The sequence below is a fragment of the Myotis yumanensis genome, unplaced genomic scaffold, assembly GCF_028538775.1.
Source record: "Myotis yumanensis isolate MYYU_CA2020_CCGP unplaced genomic scaffold, mMyoYum1.0.hap1 SCAF_1, whole genome shotgun sequence".
Lineage (NCBI taxonomy): Eukaryota > Metazoa > Chordata > Mammalia > Chiroptera > Vespertilionidae > Myotis > Myotis yumanensis.
In genome coordinates, this window is record NW_027223752.1 from 59,104,497 (window position 1) to 59,126,923 (window position 22,427).

The window sequence follows — 22,427 nt, forward strand, 5'->3', positions numbered from 1 at the left end:
GGCCAGATTTGGAGGGCTTCGAATGCCGGCCGAGGAGCACCCAGCCCCGCGCCCGGCCGGCGATTTCCGCTCCCGGCTGCATCCCCTACAAGGTGGTTAATCCCAACGGGTGTTTGCCTTCGGGGGCTTCGGAGAAGCCAGCGGCGTACGCGCTTACCTGCCCCGGTTCTCCTCACCGGCCCCGGGAGAAAGCCCTCCTCCCGGGTGGAGGGGAGGCGAAGGGGGTCCTGTGGATGCATTTGACTTTCCTGGCTTGGAAGATGGGGGAAAAGAAATCCCATTTCCACGCCAAACATTAAATTTGGTTTCTCCTCTTCCTCCTCCTCCTCCTCCCTCGGGTCCCCTTTCTCTCGCCAGCACCTCCCCCACGTTTTCCTGCCCCCCTCCACCCGCGCGGCCAGTGGCCTCCTCGCCCGGCCCGCGCCCGCCCTCCGCACCCCGGGCGCCCCCCTCCCAGCCCCCCGCGCCCGCGCCGGGTCACCCGCACACGCGGGTCCACGCCCCCCCGCCCCCCGCCCGGCCGAGCGGCCGGTGTTTTGCCGTCTGCGCCGGGCCGCAGTGCGGCTGCGCGCACGGGCTGCCTCCGGGCTGGCAGCGCAGCGGCGGCCGCGCGGCGGCGGCGGGGCCGGGAGCGAGCGGCGGCGGCGGCGGCGGCTTGGGGAGTGGCGTGGAGCGGAGCCTGGGGCTGCAGCCGCGCGTGGCTCCCGGAGGAGGAAGCCCCGGGGGCAGGAAAGGAAGGCCGGGCCGTGAAGTCCCTGAGCAACCATTCTCCTTGGATTTGGGGGGGAGCCTCGCCCCCCGACCTCGTCTTCTGACGCCCCCTCCTCACCCCCCCAGCCGCGGCCGCTGACGAGAGGAGGCGGCGGCGGGGGGCTGAGGGGCGCCGCCATGCCTCTCCCGCGGTGAAGCGCCCCAGCCGTCAGGAGCTCCTCGGTCTCCCCGGTGATGTCCCCCAGGCGGCAGGCGAAAGCGACTCACTCGAGCCCTGGGGTAAAGGCCTAGCTTATCCAGCTTCCTTCCTCCTCCTCCTCCTCCTCCTCCTCCTCGTCCCCTCCCCCTCCTCCTCCTCTCCCCCTTCGACCTCCCCTCCCCGCCTCTCCCCTCACCCTTCCCCGCGCCCCCATCTCCCCTGCCTCCCTCCCACCCCTCCAGCAGCGATGGCAGAGGAACAACAACAGCCGCCGCCGCCGCAGCCCGATGCCCATCAGCAGCCTCCCCCCAGCACCCCCAGCCCGGGGGTGGCTCTGCCAGCCCTGGTGCCGGGGCTGCCAGGGACAGAGGCCAGCGCGCTGCAACACGAGATCAAGAACTCCATCTGGTAAGAGGATCCACCATCGCGGGGTGCAGCAGCCCGGGCACATTTCTGCTGCAAAGGGGGTGGGGGCGGCGGCGGGCGGGGAGCGGCGGGTGCCCTCGCTGAACGTGGGGGTCCGGGGTCAGATGCATATTCACGGGGCCTCGGGAGGGTGGGAGACGCGCCCCGGCCCCGGGTCTGCCGAGCCCCCGGAGGCGTGCACCCCCTCCTCCGCGGGGAGGGCAGATAAACAAATTATTTGTGGTTTTCACTTCTGTGTAAAAGGAATGCGGGTCGGAATTAAGTCCTCTGGCGTGATGATAGCGTGAATTTGGGGCCGAGGGAGGTGAGGTGTGTTTACTCCTTGTTGCAGTCAGACGGGGAGGAAGAAGTGTATGGTGAATTTTCACCAAACAGACATTGTGCGTAAGAATATTCATAGGCAGCACGAAACCTAACGTGCTTCTTCCTTTCAGTGGGTGTAGCTGCTGTTTCTGAATGTTTTTGCTTTCTTTATTCAGAGATTCAATTTCTCTCCCAGGGAGTTCATTCTTTGCATTGATTGTCAAGAAAGGGCTTCTTTAGGATAAGGTATTTTTTAAAGGTGGTAGTTTACACTGTAAAATGGCTTTTTTTTTAATTTAAAAAGATATCTTTAATTTAAAATAAATGTTTTACCATCTCGTGTGTGTTTTTTAGAAACCATAGATAAAATACCCTTTGCTATTCCTTGTACGAGAATTTCCAATGTTTCCGCATTAGATTAAACTCTGAAAGACTGGTGCCAGCCTTTTAATAAGTACACTGAGTTAAGTCTGTCCTTTTAGAGCCATTGCAAATATTCTTTGAACATGAACTTGGATTTTTTTTAAACTGACATTTTAAAAAAAGTGTAGTGCTGTTTTTAAAATGGAAAGCAATATTTGGAATTTGGTTTCAGAGACTACTTTTAATAGAACTTTTAAAATAGAATTGTGGTATAAAAAAGCTCTGATTTAAAAAATGAAATCTTGCATGTCCATCATTGCATATGACTACTAAAATATCAAAACTCCTTTTATATTGCAATTTAAAAAGAAATGTATCGTAAAATAACTGACATTGCAGTACAATATTTACACATTTGAAAACAGTGACAATTTCTAAAATACAAAATTAAGGTTTGTTATATAGTAATTTCCATTATTTTCCTGGTGTATATCCATATTGTCATGATGCAAATATGAAGTAGGTCAGTGCAGGCTTTAATAGTTTTATACTAGCAGTAGTGGGCAGCTGAGTATCTTGCTTTCAGTTTTAATTTTAAAATGAAGTTTAAATGTCTTAAAGGTAATTTTTTTGACTTTGACAATAGTCATGTTGTGGCAACTTGAATAGGTCAGAAAAATAGTAATGTGTGTATACTGTATGTGTGAGTGAGTGTGTGTGTGACAGAGAGAGGGAGAGGGAGAGAGAGAGAGAGAGAGGCAGGCTTTATTCTTCAATGGTGATACCCTCAGCTCCCTATTAAAGCTGTAATTTAAAGGAAGAGATGGTTAAGCTTATGCTCACCAGAAACCAGAATGCTCCCCTACCCCCCATTAAGTTACTTGATGTAACTTAAGTGTCCCTGAAATCATCATTAAATTGAATAAGCACTTTGTTTTTTTCATTCAGGTAAGGGGCACCCAAATTAAAAAGACTAAAATCTTTTAAGAAAGGCATACTTAAAAAGTTGAATTAGTAGTGTATATTTTGACTTATTATGAGAGCAATAGGGGAAAAGGAACCTTCATTTTATAGTATTTTAAAAATAAGAGTAAGTTGTATAGATAGCTGAAGTGTTTGAATAATAATGATAGTGGAGTGCTCTTTTTGGTAAATCATGTGATTTAATAATTCTTTCATTGATAATTTATGTTTACACATCCATTACTATTTAACTCCACTGACTTTAATGTGAGAAAACTTATCCTGAAGCAGAATGCACTTTAGGTTTTGGTACTTGCTCTGGAAAAATAATGGCCAACAAACACTTTAATTTGCAAATGTACAATTTTAATATTTATTTTTAAATTATAATGGCACACTTACTGGCATTTAATTTTCAACTTTAGAAATCCTATTTGCAAAAATTGCTTCTTTATATTATATTTAAAACTTTGGAAGAACATTAGTGATCGTAAACAACATTAGGGAATATATTTAATGTATAGTCTCATATCTGATGTTCCACAAGACTGGATTTATAGATTCATCAAGTAACTATATAAAGACATTTAAAAGTGAAATACCTTCAATACCATCTATGAAATAGAGTGTCCCAAAAAAAGTATATGAACTTTAATAGCAGATAGCTCAATTTTGAAAATGAAATTTCCTTTAATAAACACTGCCTTTATAATTATTCAAAGTGTATGTATACATTTTTTGGGATACCTTATATATATATATGTTAAAATCTCTTAATAGATAAGATTGCAATTCTTTAGGCGTCTCATTTTACATTTCTTTCTTTTTTTTAAAAAAATATATTTTATTGATTTTTGGTAGAGAGGAAGGGAGAGGGATAGAAAGTTTAGAAACATCGATGAGAGAGAAACATGGATCAGCTGCCTCCTGCACACCCCTTACTGGGGATGTGCCCACAACCAAGGTACATGCCCTTGACAAGAATCGAACCTGGGACCCTTCAGTCCACAGGCCGAAGCTTTATCCACTGAGCCAAACCAGTTAGGGCTCATTTTACATTTCGTGAAGTAACAATGCCTTCTTACCAATTTTTTTTTATCACCTGATAATATTCTGAGAGATATCAGTTTTGTTGCTGCCTATATCAATCTTTGGCAACATTACTAATGAGAATTTTAAATTACATTAAACAGAAATAGCCGAACATTACTAATGACAGTTTAAAATCACATTAAGCAGAAATTGTTAAATGAGTTTTGCATTTAAGGTTGATCCCAGAGTATATTGGACTTGCAGATCACAAGCATGTCTGTACTTGTTCTCCTATTCTGCAAATATAAATATAGTATGCGATGTCGGCCTTTAGCTGGACAATAGAGTTATTTATTATCTCAGTTCATAATTACTTATTTTTGTTTGTTAAACTAAAGTGATGTTTGTCAAAAGTATGTCCATGATAATTTCAAGCATCAAATTAATCTTTGAAAAAGATTAAGTAGATGGTACTTAATGGGATCAGAAATTATATTTCTTAAGAATTGGAAATATGTATTTTAAAGATAGTTCTAGAAAATAAAGCTGCTACTAACTTGATAGTGGTGTTATATTTGTTTAATACATTTATGACTATCTTTAAATGAAGTCCAAGTTAACAAGCCTGCATGTACCTTTCTTGACCTTCCTCATTCCCAACCCATAGTCTGCAGCTTGCTTATACTACTCACTTGAAAGGGAATTTATTTGCAGAAGTGTGTTTAATACTGAATATACTGTAAGAAATGTTATGTATATTTTCTAAGCAATAGAATTATATATAAACTTTTAATAAAAAAAGAAAACTAGTAACCTGTGTCCTTTTCATAAATGAATACTCATAGTGACAGCCTAAAACAAAGCCACAACCTAATCCCACTGCAAACTTCTTAAACTTACATTGCACCCCTCTTTAGTTATCTAAAATAAAGAATACCAAGGCAAGTTTTTCTTTCCTCTTATCTCCAAGTGTATTAATAGGTGTTGTTTTTTTTCTATTTAGCTTAAACAAGCAAAAATTTACTAAGTGTTTTCCTTTGTGTTTTTGAAGCAGTTTTACTTGAAACCCTGATAGAATAAAATTGCCGTGGAAAAAATAGAATAGAAAAAATTACATTTGCATTCTATTCTGCCTGTTTGTGATTATTTTTAAGAATAATCATACCTACATGGGCAGGAGCGATTAACATACTTGCAATTAGGCTATAATGTGTAGACTACAAACCTTTTCCTGGAAACTCAAAAGAATCCCCTATGTTTTATTGTAGATAATGTTCTAATACTGTATTTACTCAACAAACAAATTCAGGGATTCTTAAAAGAATTAGTGGTTATTAACCATTGTTTTTATTTATGTAACTTTATTTTCAAGTAAGGCCTTGTAAACCATTTCTTAAAACAGTCTTAGAAGTTGTGTCATTGCTCTACCCACTTCATAAGAGTGAAATTGAATGACAGGTAAACTATAAGATTCCTCTGATTCATTGTCAGACCTGGAAGCATTGCAGGGACCAGAGCTCCTTGTCTTTATTCAGTCTTGTAAGTCATAGAGATTTCTGAATCTGGCACATTTTAGATTTACAACTATAATCAAAGTAGAATTACATATGTGGACCATTTGGGATATTATCTAAATTCTAATTTAATCCCAAATTGAGCAATTTTGTTTAACTTTCTTATTTCTCAGTTACAGTGAGCAAAGTATGGTGATCCTAAGGTTTACATAGTGATTCCATATTAGTCCTGATTTCTGTCCCCTGTCTTAGAACTTAGTAGTTTTGTCCTTGGTTCTGGGTCAGGCAGTTTATTAACTCTGTCTGAGAAACAGTTACAGTTTCTTCAACTGCAGTGGGAAACATTTACTGTAAAGCTCCTAGCTGTAGAGTTTACTTTAACCGTAGCCCATGATCTTCATTTTACTTTAAAGTTAGAGACTGACTAGTACATCCACTGGCTTTCATATATTTTCCATTAATTGGTTGACATGCTATCTGCCCTGAGTTCAGTCTGCCTTACATACCAAGCACACCAAAAACTTAAGGTGCTTTTTGCTTGTCTGTATTGAGGCCAGCTGTGATGGTTGCATCCCAACGCTAAGTGTTTCTGATTCCAGAAAGAAGGCAGTTCCTGTTCTCCTCTATGATTTGAAACTGATGAAATTGTCTGCTCTATTGACCAGAAAGGCAAGTTAAGCAATTTCAAGCCCCTTGACTTTCTGGCCTTGTTTAGCTTAGGCAATGTGTCTGTGTTTGTGTGTTTATGTATGTTTGCATAAATAATTGACCAATTTGCTTTCCCCATTGGGAGTTGTCTTTAATGATGTTATGTACAGAACTGATTTAGTTTCTATATTACTATTAGTTTTTGGTTGTATTGGGGGAAATGAGCTTCACAGTGATAGAAAAAACAGAAGTGTCTCATTTGTTGTGAAACATGCTTTGAATAAAAACTTATGTCTAGTCACCTTTTTATATTAGAAAAATGTTGCACATTAAAAGTGTTCAAATGAAAATAATTAAAATGAATGTTGACATTTACTCAAATTTGAGCACTGTGCAAGATCATTGTGTAAGTACTCGCCTGAGTACCTGCTATATATGAAGTACTATGCTAGAGACTGGCATTTGAGGAATGTCCATTTACTTGTAATATTAACCTAAGCAAAAATGTGCAATAAAATATCTCTTCAGTTAGGGGACCAGGGAAGGAGGTGACAAGTGCAAGAGTGTTAATTGTAGGAAAAATAGACCTTAGTTTCCTTGTTTAGAAAATGAAAGGTTCAATTAGATGACCTTGCAAGTTCCTGTAGGTTAAATTATGACTCTTGTTACTAAATTAATATTGACAACAATAAGAAAGCATACCATAAGCACAGTGAAAACTAACAGCATTAACTAATCATAGGCAATCAGCAGAACATTTTCAGTGAACGGATTATAAGGATTTGTCAGCCTTCCCTGGGGTTTTAGCTCTGGAGGACTATCTGAAGGTGTTATTCACTTATTGTTACCTTGTGTAAGAGTTCTTTTATGTGAAATTCAGTCTGCAAATATTTATTGGGCATGTATTTCATTTAAAGTTAGGAGTTGTTGCTGATTATACAAAAATAATGTATGTAAAGCTATGTGGTATCCCTGTTGTTGAGAAGTATAATAGTTGTTAGTTGAGAGATTGCACTGGGGAGGGGGGGTGTGGTATCTGTGTGCTTGATTTGTTTATAAACTGGTGCTCAATTCTTATAAACACCTCATACAGGAACTTTTTTCTATAGTAATGATATAATATTTTTAAGGCAGTGGTGAATATTATATTGTAAATTTGGTTATGTAAATAAGAAAGGTGTGTATTCTTTTCAGAATAATTTAGGCTAGGGTAGACGTTTTAATGTGTAGTTGTGACAGAGTATTCTTTAAGAACAAGGCAATAAGATGGTTACTACTCCATATCTCCCACAAAACTAGACCACTCTTACCCAGTGCCTCCCTTTCCATCAGTCTTTCTGTATCTAGTTTCTTTCTCTTCTGCTTTCTCAAGGGTTCTAAGAGTTCAGGTTAAAGATGAGCATCGTGGAGCAGTAGGAAGAAGAATCTTCCTGCCTTGGGCAGGATAGTAAATAAGGAACAATAAGCTCTGAAGCCTAATGCACTTGATTGCTGACTATGAGATTAAGATAGTTAACACTTAACTTTAACCCACATGAATAAAAAGTAAAATGAATAATTTTTTTTCTTGATACATTTACTTTTTTTCTGTTTCATGGCTATGTGCCTCCAATTTATAAGAGGAAATAGAAAACAATGAGGCTTGGTTAATTATGCACACAGTACCTCTATCAGGCATCCATTAAGGTAACTCCTATATACATTACAAAACATTGTGTGGGAGGTGGCGTTTTGTACTTGTCATATCATAAACTGAAAGCACATAGATATTTGCTACTTGAATCTCTTATTTGGTTTTTGAATTCAAAGAGTGAGAGGTCAGAATGACAGATTGCAGTCCGTCATGTCTTAGAATTTTGGAAAATAAGAATCCATATGGTGTGAAATACCATCTCCTCCAAATAGCCTTATCTAATATATGTGTGTGTGTGTGTGTGTGTGTGTGTGTGTGTGTGTGTGTATTTTTTTTTAAACAGAATTTATTCATAATATGGGTTTGGATAGCAAGGGTTCATGTGGCAAAAGGTACTTTCTTGCTCATTCCAACAAAGGATTAGCAAATTCACTTGAATTTGAATGCTAAATCTGATTAATTAGTGATGCTTACCAAGGGCATAGGAATAGGAAGTGATGGTAGTACATATGCCCTATAATTATCTACCCCTTGCTTTCTGAAATCTGTAATTTTTAGAATTTCAGTTCTATTATAGGTACAGCATCAGAACTATTGGTTATCTTAGAGGGTATTAGTCCCTAGGGCTATCGTGTTTACATTTTTCTACTTTTTTTTTTCTTTTTCTTTTTTTATGACTTTCCTACTTTGGTCACCTGATACTGCCAAGTAGCTATAGGGTGAGAACAGGGGATTACTGTATGAAGTGGGTACTTCAGTTTGCACTATTCATAACCCTTTTTCTTTGCTTTAATTATTTTGTATCTCTAATTATGTGCTGGTCTCTTTACCTGCTACCTTAAAAACCTTTCTCTTTTTTCTACTGATATAAGTGTCTAACTTGAAGATCCAGCTCATGTGCTACCCTTCAATGAAACTTTTTCCAACTCGCAGGGAACAATGACCTGAGTTGTATAAATTAATTTTTTTTCTAGTAGTTCAGACTGGCTTTATCTGAGATGAGTCTATTTTAGTGAATTTTTACTGAATTAATGAAATACTCCCTATGTAAACATTTCTAATATGTAAAGTTCATAGGAATTCAGAGACTGCATATGCCTGAAACAAAGCAATCACGACATAATAAGTAATTTATAATATGACAATAAAATATTGTGGCATAGCCAAGAATTTGCCATTGTTTTTTTGCAGTATATATGAAATTTTAAAAATTTAATTAGATAAATTAAAGTTTGGAGTAAAGTTGGTGCTTTTGGGAAATTTATTTGAATAAGATGCTTTAGTTGATGTAAGTGAATCACTTCCCTAATTTGATTGCAGTCATTAGATTTATGCAGTGTGATCTAAAAAATTAACTGTCAGATTAGTAATCCCTTTTTCTGAAGGAGGAGATATTAGCAAGGAGTGTGTGGCCAAATTCTGTACACACACATTTTAAAGAAGTGAGAAGGTCAAAAACTAACTAATCCTGAGTTTACAGAAGATAGTGGTCAAGATAGTGGAATTTCTACCAGTATCAATCCTTTTACCGTACAAAGGTAGAAGAATGAATGTAAAGTAATAATGGAGAAGAAAAAAAAGTTGGGAGTGGGTGGGAACTCGGGCAGAGGACCAGGAGCAGTCTCTAGCAGTCTAAGCAGTCTTGGAAGAGGACTGTGTACCCTGAATTGACTCTCAGTGGCGGACGGCACTTCATGAAGAGTATTAGAATATTTGGTGAGGGGTGCTCTCATTCAGCCCATATCTCCTGTACCTTGGCATCTATCTATGTACTTTTCCATTATCAGAGGCAGTTTATTTCCCCCTTTGGATTCATCTCTTTCCATGTATTTATGGAATTTATTCTAACATATACCCTGTTTCTGTCAGCATTATCAAATTGTTTTTTCCCATCGGCTGCTTTTCCGGTACTTTGTACATTCTTATGACGTCCTTAAAGCAGCAGCAAACAACCTTGGAGAAAAGGTTTTGCAGTAAACAAAGAGTTGATCTCTCAGTGACCTAAAGAGTTCATTCATAGTCCTAAGAAAAAAATGTCATTAGGTAAGTGAATGAATAATGTAAATGCTCATTTTGTAAGATGAAATATAAACAGTTAAAATGCAAAAATCATTACTGTCAGTGATAAAAAAAAATAAAGCAGAAAACTATTTTTTAAAAATATGTTTTTATTGATTTTTAGAGAGAGGGGAGGAATAGAGAGATAGACATATCAGATGAGAACTACATCATCAATCAGCTGTCTTCTGCACACCCCCTACTGGGGATTAAGCCAGCAATCGGGGCATATGCCCTGACTGGAATCAAACCAGTGACTGCTTGGTTCATGGGTAGACATTCAACCACTGACCCACAGTGGTTGCTGGGCAGAAAACTACTATTTTTGACCACTAAGAAAAAGATTGAAGAACTATAGTAACCATTCGCTAGCTGATCTTGTCCAGGGTTTTGCTGTTTTCCATATTCCTTTCTCTCCCCTTTAGTCTCTCAATTTCTGTCTTGTTGTACAATATGTAGGCCACTCATATTTTTGGTGGAGTAGGTGTGAACATACATCTTACAAGCGTTAACTGTATTTGCACTTAGGTGGTAGAACAATGTATGATATTTTTCGCCCTACTTTATTATATTTTCCAAATGTTTTTGAATGAGCGAGTGTTATTTTTAGTTTGGAAAAATACCCAAACAAGTAAAATAATGCCCTTTGTCTATCCTGCTGCTTTTCCTTTTAGCTGACGTCTGTCCACCAGGCTTCCACCCCCACACACTGATAGATCTTCTCTCTGCTCTTGTCCCTTTTAGCTCTTGCAGCCTGGCTTCCTGCTTTTCTTGCCAACTCAGTGGCCCTTTTTCAGTCTTTATCTTTCATTACGACTCTAACTTTTCTTGTCATTATGATTTCTTTGCACTTTTGAAATTCCCATTCATTCCTTTTTCAGAGCTGCCTTTGTATCAGTTACTCTGCCTGGCATTGGGGATTCCATGAGCAAGAATGCGAAATCCTGTTTCATGGACCTTACCTCTGATTGATTGACATTTTATTTTTCCTGCTCCCTTCTCAGTGGTACTCAACCTTCCTAATGCTGCGACCCTTTAATACAGTTCCGCATGTTGTGGTGACCCCTAACCATAAAATTATTTTCGTTGCTACTTCATAACTGTAATTTTGCTACTGTTATGAATCGTAATGTAAATATCTGATATGCTATATGTGTTTTCCAATGGTCGTGACCCACAGGTTGAGAACCGCTGATTTAGATGCTCTTTAATTGAGAATATCCAGACACTTATTTCTCAGCCATCTATTGTTTTTCTCTTTTCACTTTGCTAAAATCAAGAAATAGTTGGGCTGGGCTTGGCCAGTGTACTTAGTTGGAGTGTTGTCTGTGCACTAAAAGGTTGCAGGTTTGATTCCCTGTCAGGAGGGCACATACCCAGGTTGCAGGTTCAATCCCCATCAGGGTGCACGTGGGAGGCAATTGATGGATCGATGTTTCACTCTTACATCAGTATTTCTCTCTTTCTCTTTCTCTCTCTCTCTCTCAAATCAATAAAGTCATGTCCTTGGGTGAGGATTAAAAAAAAAATAGAAGGAATAGATGGGCTGAACAGACTTTACCATATCTACTCATTCATTCACCAGAATACAGGGAGCTACCACTATTATATTAAACTTGGCATTTTCTTAGTAATCCTTCTTCTGTGCTATGGTGTGTTGCTACCTCAATTTGCTTTCATTTCCAGTTCTACTTTTGGTAGTAGATAATCACTGTTCCTTCAGTCTATCAGACTCGCAGTATTGATTTCATATTTGATTTTTCTCTCATTCCCATGCCCAGTATTTTAACAAGTTGCCAAGTTTGCATTGTCACTTGAGTTCCTCCTTATTTTCCTACTTATACTCCAGGACCATAATTCAGTGCTTTACCATTTCATTCCTGGATTATTATAGCAGCAACATAGCTGCTCTCTGCTCCCCAACCCCCACTGAACTATGCTGTATATTGCTGCCAAAATAAATCTAAAATATCCTTTTTCATGTAGTCCCCTTCTAAAAACATACAACTTCACCTTACCCATCATGTCATGTCTAAAGATTTTCGTCAGGTTTCAATGTGGGTGTAATCTAGCCTAATACAATCAATCCAACCCTATTTCTTGCTGCTAACCAACATTTAACTCCACTTTAGTCCAGTGGACACTTCACTGTCTGCCTTTTATTTTTTGGTTCTGCTTTTATTCCTGCTTTATATTTTTGTGGAATCTCCACTTCCCTGTCTCCAAAACCTACTTAATCATATTTTAACCGTTTTAAGTCATAGCTCAAATTACAGTACTTTAAACATTCTTTAGCTACTCTAGTCCAAATTGGCCTTTTCTTGATCTCATGAATAGTAAGTTCTGTACAATTAAGCACTTAAGCACTTTTAATATTTTTTAGTATGCTGTTGTTTTTGGTCAATTTATATTTTTCAATTACAGTTGACATACAAGATTATATTAGTTTTATTATTATTATTATTTAAAATATATTTTATTAATTTTTTACAGAGAGGAAGGGAGAGGGATAGAGAGTTAGAAACATTGATGAGAGAGAAACATCAATTCAGCTGCCTCTTGCACACTCCCCACTGGGGATGTGCCTACAACCAAGGTATATGCCCTTGACCGGAATTGAATCCGGGACCATTCAGTCTGCAGGCCGACGCTCTATCCACTGAGCCAGACCAGTTAGGGCTATATTAGTTTTAGGTATACACTTGTGGAGGTGGATGGGTGGTGCTCTGATGTGTTCTGAAGCTGTCCACCAGGTGCACTAACTAAGGGGCTTCCCAGGAGGTGCAGGCTACGGTCAACTACTACCTGTGTTCTGCCTGGGGCTACCTAGCTTGAGCTACACAGCAATCTGCAGATGGCTGCTACTTCTGCTGGGCTTAGAGGTGCTCAGGAGAGGTCAAGCTGCAAACAAAGGCTGCCTGCCGCTAGTCGGGCCTGGGTCCATTTAGCAAGAGATATGGAGAATGCCAAGGCCAGATGCTTGTTCAAGAGATTTTAGGAAAATCTGAAGCTTGAGCCAAGACAGGCCATTCATAAGTAAAGGAGCAGCAAGCTTTCTCTGCAAAGGACCAGATAGTAAATATTTTTGGCTTAAATATTTTTTGCTTTGGAGGACATAGGGTCTCTGTTGTATCAAGAAAGTAGCCAGGGACAATATATGAATGAATGGATATGGCCAGATTTGTTCCACTGTAGGCAGGATTTGGCTCTTGGGCAGCAGTTAATGGACTCCTATATCCCATCATTGGGAAAACTGCTGAAAGAATACAGATAATCATTTCAATTTTCACTCCCTTTTATTGACAAACAGTAGATGATAGTCATCTGCTTAATATTAATTATATTGTAATTCTCCCTTGGATAAACCCAGGATGATGTGAAAGCATATTAGAATGCAAACTGAGTGAGGAATACTCTTAACTCATCTCCCAGTGATGATAATAAAGTATATTGACTTTTGGTTTCTGGTCTGACACATAAAAAGCTTGGGAGGCCTCACTCCTGTCAGCACTAGGAAAAAAGCTGAGCAAACTGAAAATCAACAACTCTTCATAAATGCATCAGAGAATTGAGGTCACAGGCCCCTGGAAAACGGAGGCATACAGGCAAATAGAGAGAATCACAGCTTACAGATAGATGGCAGAAACCCAGGAGTAGACCCAAAGCTAAAGCCACTATAGATAGTAGCACTGTAAACTATAATTTGCTGGAGGCTTAGTGTGAGCTAGCTTGAGAATGTCCTGCTTTTAGGGCAATCCCCACATCTTCCTGAGTTTTACCTCCAGAAGCCCTACCAGGTTCTCCCTGTGAGATGTGAGAATAATCTCTTATTTTCTACATGGAGGGAGGAGGGGTGAGAGAGGTAGTGGGAAGAGGCAAAAAGTAACCATCCTATATAACAAAAGGGTTATATGCAAATTGACCAAATGGTGGAATGACCAGTCGCTATGATGCACTCTGACCACCAAGGGGCAGACTCTCAACGCAGAAGCTGCCCCCTGGTGGTCAGTGCACTCCCACAAGGGGAGCACCGCTCAGCCAGAAGCTGGGCTCACGGCTGGCGAGGACAACAGTGGTGGTGGCAGGAGCCTCTCCCACCCCTGCGGCAGCGCAAAGGATGTCCGACTGACGGCTTAGGCCTAGGAGCGGGCCTAAGCCGTCAGTCGGACATCCCCCGAGGACTCTCGGACATCCCCCGAGGGCTCCCGGACTGTGAGAGGGCACAGGTCAGGCTGAGGGACTCCCTGAGTTCATGATTTTTGTGCACTGGGCCTCTAGTTTTTAAATAACCTAGGGCTCTCTCTTCTCTTTAACAAGGCCTGCCTTAAGGGAACCTGTTTTACCACAGTCTAACCAACTGGGGGTTGGGAAATACCCAATTCCAGGCCTCTCTAATCTTCCATGTGGGGGAAGGGAATCACAAGACTAGCATCCCTCACCCTCACTTTATCACCACATTAGTAGGTATAATAATAGGATAACTGATGAAACAACCATAAACCTCAGACTAAGCTTTAATATGAAACAGAAACTATGGACATTGGCTTTTGTTTTGGGCTTGATGAAGACAAGATTGGACCTTTTCCATGGTGGAATGGATGGAGATGGGAAATTGGAAACCCAGGAAGGGCAGCCTTTTATTTCCATCCAAATAAATCTTGCCACATCACAGTCTTCCGTGCATGGGTCTGTGAAATGCTTTTCTTGTGGAAGAACATGATTTCCACTGACATTGCTAGTATACCTGTTTTGCAAGAAATGTTAGAATTTCTATAGAGAAGGAAACTGATATAGGTCAGAAACTCAGATCTATATAAAGAAGAGTGAGGCCTGGCTGGTATGGCTCAGTTGGGTGAGCATCATCCCTGCACCAGGAGGTTGCTGGTTTGATTTCAGTCAAGGGACATACCTGGGTTGCAGGCTCAATTCCCAGTAGGGGGCGTGCAGGAGACAGCCCATCCACATTACTCCCTCTCCTTGATGTCTCTATCTCTCACTCCCTTTCCCTTCCCCTCTCTGAAGTCAATAAAAACATATTTTTTAAAAAATAACGAAGAGTAAAAAGGAATAAATGAAGATAAAATCTTCTTTATGTTTACTTGCTCTAACAGATAAGTTTGTTTTTTGTGATTATAGCTTATGGATAAGTGAAATGAATGATAGCAGTGTTATAAGGGATCAGGGGAGGAATTGAGCATAATCTTAAAAGGTACTTGCACTAACTGTGAAGCAGTATAGCGTTTGAAAAGTCGAGTTGGATTAGTTACAAAAGAACATTGAAAACTCTAGAGTAACCCCTAAAATAATTTTATTATTTTTTTAATAATTAAATAGTTTTATTATTTTTTAAAATATATTTTATTGATTTTTTACAGAGAGGATGCGAGAGGGATAGAGAGTTAGAAACATCGATGAGAGAGAAACATCGATCAGCTGCCTCCTGCACACTCCCTACTGGGGATGTGCCCTCAACCAAGGTAAATGCCCTTGATTGGAATCGAACCTGGGACCCTTGAGTCCGCAGGCTGACGCTCTATCCACTGAGCCAAACCGGTTAGGGCCTAAAATAATTTTAAAAGGAAGTATAATTAATATGTTAAGAGACCAGAGAAAAAAGAATCATATAAAATGTAGAATAAAATCAGAGAAGGCAGAGATAGAAGACAAAAAGAAAAAAGCAAGAAAAAGGACAATGAATAGAACTTAATTACAAATATGGTATATATTAATCACTTTAAATGTGAATGTTCTAAATATACCAATTAAAAGACAGATACTATCAAAATAGATTAAAAAACACACAAGACCCAACTATATGTTGTCTACAAGTATATCATTCACAGACTTTGGTAGTTCATCATTTAGTAACCAATTATTTGTAACATACTTCAGAACATTTGCTATAAGGGTTGCAAGCAAATGGTGAGGTACTTAAATTATAAAGAACTCAAGGGAAAATGGCCATATTTTGTGCCCAGTTTAATATATAAATTATATAATTTCCTTCATTTAGAATTAATTTTACAAGTAATTATTTAGCACTTCTTATGTAGATTCTGTTTTTTTTAAAAACTGCGTGAATAATGTACATACCATTAAATTTGCCTGTTTTAAGCATGCAATTCAGTGATTTTTAGTTATGATCTGGTTTTAGAATGTTTTGTTTATTTTTAAAGCATTTGAAAAGTGAATTATATTGACTGACTGGATTGATTAGAAGTGGAAAGGTTATTTAATTATAGCATTAAGGTTCAAAGGCAATAGGAGAGGCAGAGTTTTTGTTTTACTAGTATATGTGGATGAGACTTAACAATAGGACATGGGTTTCTAGAAACTTAAAAGATGAAGTTGCTCTTGGTTTTTTGGTGTTTTTTTCTCTCTCTCAGGTCTTTCCTGAAGTCTTTTTATCCTTTGTGGATCAGGCTTTCATTACTTTAGATGTGACAAAAAGCTCTCTTCTATTTAGATACTTACTACTAAAAAAATTAATTAAATACTGCTTTGAGCTTCATTAAAACTGGTCAGATACTTGTGTGAGTCTTCTTCCTGTGGCGCACATTATTTTCAGACATTTCTACTTCACGTATTTGTAATTATAGAGCACAATGTGAACTGTCACTTTTCTGTAACATTTTAATACAGTGAGTTGATTGTACTTTCTTTAATTTTCTCTTTAAGATGGTTAGAAAATTTCTCTGCCAAGCATGAACACTTAACAAAATAGAGTTACTTTATTTTAAAAACCATGCATATATGACAGTTTTAAAGAAAAATAATCAGAATCACAAAGAGGTAGTCCAATGCAGTGGTATACTGGTAAGTCATTGTAATACATTCTGAAATTAGTTGCCTGGGTTTGCTACCCAAATCACATAATCTTTTGATGTTGTTTCCTTTTTCAGTAAAATAGAAATAGAAATAGTGCCTATCTCATAAGGTTGTAGTGAAGATTAAATGAGATAATTCATATAAAACATTTAGTATAAAATCTGGCATATGGTAAGTATTCAATAAACATTGGCTGTTATTTTTTAACCACAATAAAATTCAAAGAACTTACCATCTGTTTATAAGATTATATGATTATTTCTGAATCTTATTACTCTATTACTGTGCCTGTAATAGAGGGAACCATGATGATATTTGAAGAAAGAGTTTTTCCAGGCTGAAGAAATAGCAAATGCAAAGGTAGTGAGAAGGCCTCCCCAGGACGCCAGTTGGCAAAAGTATGATGGAGTGTAACTGATCTCAGAGGTAGTGGAGGGGCAGATTTGTGTAGGGCCTTGCAGGTCTAATAAGCACTGAGACTTAGGCTTTCATTCTGAGATGAGAGCCATTGGAAGGCTCTGAGCATAGGAGTAACATGACCCAACTGGTGATTTAAAAAGCTCAGGTGTGGCTCAGTGGTTGAGTGTAGACCCATGAACCAAGGAGTCATCAGTTTGATTCCTCGTCAGGGCATATGCCCAGGGTTTGGGCTCCATCCCCAGAAGGGGGGTGCAGGAGGTAGCCGATAGATGTATCAATGTTTGTATCTCTTTATCCTTCTCCCTTCCTCTCTCTCTAAAAAATCAGTAAAAACCTTTTTTTTTAAAGGCTCACTAGGCTGTTGCTATGTTGAAAAGAGACTATAGAGGAGCCAGGGCAGAAACAGGGAGAACAGGTTATGATAGGTTACTGACATTTTACATTAGGGGTATGTGTGTGTATAAAAGATGAAATAAATACTTCTAAATAGTTGTTAAATAGTCGTCTCAGGGTGTTGCAGTTAGCTTGAGTGATTTCATTTTCTTTATACTGTTCTCTCTTTTATAAATAATTTAACTTAAGTATTTTTATAAGCATAAACAATTTATAATTTTCTTTAAATAGAGCTGTAATAAAAAATTAGGCAACATATTAGACTCTGATTAGGGGGACATATTTGCATATTAAGTACAGTATCATAAGTGCTGTTACTAAATTTGAAAGATTAGCCTTCAAAGAGACCAAATGTTCATAATCTGTCTATTGGAATATAGTGACGTATTAGCAATTTGGAATAAATAACCTAACTAAATTAATAAAAAGTGAGAATTAGATTGTAAAACATCCTATATAAAAAAAGGCTAATATGCAAATCGACCAAACAGTGGAATGACGGGTTGCTATGACACACACTGACCACCAGGGGGCAGACGCTCAACGCAGGATCTGCCCCCTGGAGTTAGTGCGCTTCCACAGGGGGAGCACCGCTTAGCCAGAAGCTGGGCTCACGGCTGGCGAGCACAGCAGTGGTGGCGGGAGCCGCTCCCACCTCTGCAGCAGCTTAAGGATGTCTGACTGCAGGGAGCGGGCCTAAGCCATCAGTCGGACATCCCCCGAGGACTCCCGGACTGCAAGAAGGTGCAGGCTGGGCTGAGGGACACCCTCCCCCGAGTGCACGAATTTCATGCACTGAGCCTCTAGTTTTACATATAATGCAATTATTTTAAATAACTGGAATGAAACTATGGATTAACAATAGAGGTTCTATTTTTATTTATTTATTTTTTTGTTAATCCTCACTAGAGGATATTTTTTCCGTTGATTAGAAAGAATGGAGGGAGGGGGAGAAAGAGACAGATAGATAGAGACAGATAGGCATCGATGTGAGAGAGACAAATCTAATGGTTGCCTCTCCACATGTCCTGGGGTCAGGGATGGATCAAACCTGCAACCCAGATATGAGCCCTTGACTGGTAATCTAACCCATGACCCTCTGGTGTGTGGGCCAACGCTCTAACCACTGACCAGGGCTGAGGTTCTATTTTAAAGACATGCAAATGATTATCATAATAACAATCTAGTAGCCTTATTACTATTGATTTCCTCTAGCAGTGGAGTTTTGTAAATAAATGTTTTTGAACTCAAACTCTTGTTTAAATAATTGCATACTCTTTGTTTAAGTAATTTAGATAATGGTTTCAGTACTCTAGTATGCGATTCTGGGATCTCTAATTGGCTTTGTTCCTACCTTCCTTCACCTGCTGTTCTTTAGTCTGGCCCACACTCTGCCAACACTGACACCCATCCCCACCCCCAGTAAATTTCTACTTATCCTTCAGGGTGCAATCTGTTAACTGCAAAAGGAAGGAGTCTTTCCTGAATCTTTAAGGTAAAGTAGGTCCTTAATCACTCTTCTCCTAGGCTCTAATTCTTGTTTCTATGCATTACAATGCTAATCAATTGTTTGCATAATTTCTTAGTCTCTTCTGTTAGAATGTCAGTACCTTAAAGACTGGGGTTGTGTCTCTCTCACAGGTATTTTTCCAGTGTAGAATGAGTGCATGAATGCATAAGCTAACTCAGTAACTAGCATGCTTTTAGACTTCATTTGGGGATCTGGTATAGTTTTCCTCCTCCAACTTTCCACTGTCCACCCCACCCCCTGCTGCTCCCCATGTAGTGTTTTAAGTTATAAGTTACGAAGTGTAGAAGTTATAAATAAAAATAGCAAACTTGTTTTTACCATTAAAAATCTTAAGTTTTTGCCCTAGCTGTTTTGGCTCAGTGTATAGAGTGTTGGCTGCAGACTGAAGGATCTCGGGTTCCATTCCCATCAAGGGCACATGGCCAGGTTGCAAGCTTGATCCCCAGTAGGGGGCGTACAGAAGGAAGCCAATCAATGATTCTCTCTCATCATTGATGTTTCTGTCTCTCTCTCTCTCTCTTCCTCTCTGAAATCAATAAAAATATATATTTTAAAAATCTTAAGTTTTCTTGATATATATCATTTTCAACAGTATAAAAGTATAACTTATTGTACATTTTTGTTTACAGATAACCTTTTTAAGTGTTTAATTTAGTATTAAAATATATAGACAATATTACAAAATAAACCATTTTATCAGGATTCAAATTAGTATGTATAATCTCAAGTTGGGTATTTTTTAGTTTAAAGTGTGAAATATTTTTCTGAAACTTACCTACATGTTCCCTTTTTCCCTAGTATGGTAGATTTTCCTGGTATATGTTGTGTACTGCCTTATAATATAATGTTTTATTGTAAAAAAGTGCTCTGAATAGAGATTTGTTAAATTTCATTATAAGGGCATGAGAGGGCGGGATAGGGGGTAATGTGGGGTTAAGGACACATGTAATAAATTAATCAATCAATCAATAAATGCTCCATCAATTTAAAAAATTTCATTATAATTTCTCACTGGGGACATAGAGGAGGAGAGAAAACAATGTTGTGGTGTCAATGCCACACATTTTTATTTTTAACCTCGGAAGTTATAACATGTCTGATTTGTGTAGCTTGACTTCTTACTGAAAAGGAAGTATGAGGGAAGGTCTGGCATATTGACATCCTATATACTTAGCTGTGATCCTTAAGGCTTACTTTGGGGTGATGTGGTTTCTTTCTCAAAGGCCATTCCCAGAGAATTCAAGATTAACTGCACACTTAATTTTTATGTCTGTTTCAATTCTTTAAAAAAGTCTTTCTTACCAATCCCCCCCCCCGCCCCCCCCCCCCCGAGGGGGGGCAAAAATCCCCAGGATGTTCAGAGTTTTTCTTGTTTATTTGTTTGTTTGTTTTTAACAAAACAGAGAAAAACTCCAAAGAGTTTCTCCAATACAAAACAGATTCGAGGAACCTCCAAACAGAAAGAAAGCTCCCTTTTGTTCTTTGGTTGGTGGTTTACCACTCTAGCTGCCATCCCAGTGTTGGGTGCCACTTTTCTTTGGAGCTGCAGTTTTGTTTTATGCTCTTCCTCTCTGGAGGGTTTCATATAGTATATGCTCAATTATTTATAGTTTTTCATCCTATATATCACATATTTCATGATAAGGAAATCTTTGTGTACACATTTGAATACTAGTAGATAATTTATATCGTCGTCACACTTTTGTTGCCCAAAATAGCAGATCTTAATACAATGTGTAGGTATTTACAGTTTCTTCTCTCTATTACTTTTCTGCTCCATCTTTGCTTCTAGCACATTTAAGCCTGGATTTTCTTTCTCAGTTCCTTTCATCTCTTTGTCTTTTTTTTCTATAGTTCCATTTCTGAAGTTCACATGCATCTGTTTGTCACCCTACCCTAAGTCATTCCTTGCGTTCTGATTCTAGGTGACTTCCCTCTGGATAACTAATTTTGAATGCCTACACCTGTACTTCCTCTTTTTTATAGTTAATCTCCAGTTTCTCACTTTCCTTCTATTCATTCTTTAGGCAGACTCTCTCTGGCCTCCAAATATCTGCATTGGTCTATTACATCTACTTCTTTAAACTTGTATTTTATATATGCGGATCACCTAGTCTAAAACAGGATACAAGGTAATTTTCAGTAAATTGTGAAGAGAAGTATTTCCACACAGGCAGCGCTCATGTTAATATAGTATAAGGGGCTTATAGTGGGTAATTCAGAACCTCCTAGTTTGTCTCCCTGAATGTTTCTCCATCCCTTTTGTTTTATTGTCTTGCCCTCTCTTATTCTTATCCTCCCCTCTTCTTCTACCTGTTTCCCACCCCCCACTCCCCCGTATTTAAAAAATTATATAATTTATTAAAATGTCATGTCTGCTTTTCTTACATTTATAATATGAGAAGTTAAAAATTTCTTATATGAGAAAAGATTATGCAAAATCATTTAGTAGTGTAGTGTAGACAAGATGTGAGTCAGCAGGCACGTTTAACAGGAGTGTTCTAGGTAACAGCGTGCTTGCTTTAGTCTCCAGATATAAGGCTACCAAATTACAACCAGTTGAAGACAGAGATGAATTAAGCAAAAGGACACTTTGGGATTCCTAACTCCTGAAGTAAGATGCGAAATGTTATGACTTCTTTAAAGTTTCAATCTATCTGGATAGAGGTACAACTATGTCTTGCTTTTTAAAATAATAAAATAAGTCTCTATAGTTGTTGAAAATCAGTTTTTTTAAGGAAATTGAATGTGTAGTCCAACATTGGCAGTGCAGTATGAAGAATTTAGGTTGCTTAGGCAACTGCTCTCCTGGATGTAGACAATGAACCGTGAGGGACTATAACCGAAATTCAGCCAGAGAAATCCAGTTTTTTAGGAAATTTTTCTGGGATGCCAGTACTGCAGGGTATTGCTACTTGATTATGTAGCTGAGGTTATATGTGTTTAATCATTGTGATAGTTTGAGATGAATGGGCTTAGCAGATTGAAAACAAAACTATATATTTTGGACCTGCATAATTTGTTTTGGATTGCAATTGTTTATCCCTTGAGTTCCAAATGTAAAACTATTACATTCAGTAATATTTAATAATGAAATCTTGTTGGGTACTGTCATTCTTTTTTTTAAATTTAGAATCATAATCAAGTTGAATTTCAATTATAGTACAAATATGTGATAAGGAGGCATCACAAAACAGCAGAAGGATTATTTAAGAAATGGTATGGCCCTGGCTGTTGTGGCTCAGTTGGTTGGAGTGTTTTACCGTACACCAAGAGGTGTCAGGTTTGATCCCTGATTGGGTTATGTACAGGAGATAATCAATCAATGTTTCTCCCTCACACTGATGTCTCTCTCTCTAAAAATCAAAACATATCCTCAGGTGAGGATTGCAAAGAATAATAAGA

At 38.8% G+C, this 22,427-nt stretch overlaps 1 protein-coding gene across 3 annotated transcripts in view; it reads left to right on the plus strand.

The window, feature by feature from the left end:
• Positions 1–719: 719 nt before the first annotated feature.
• The window catches only part of RFX7 (regulatory factor X7), a 123,828-nt gene continuing 102,120 nt past the window's right edge, over positions 720–22,427 (plus strand). The window contains exons 1-2 of one of the 3 annotated variants that reach the window (XM_070422137.1): positions 916–990; positions 1,153–1,318. In XM_070422137.1, the coding sequence (XP_070278238.1) occupies positions 1,158–1,318 (161 nt within the window). In that variant the 5' untranslated portion in view covers positions 916–990; positions 1,153–1,157. Of the gene's footprint in view, positions 991–1,152; positions 1,319–22,427 lie in introns of all 3 variants that reach the window. The other 2 variants (XM_070422147.1, XM_070422156.1) reach the window with 2 other exon arrangements.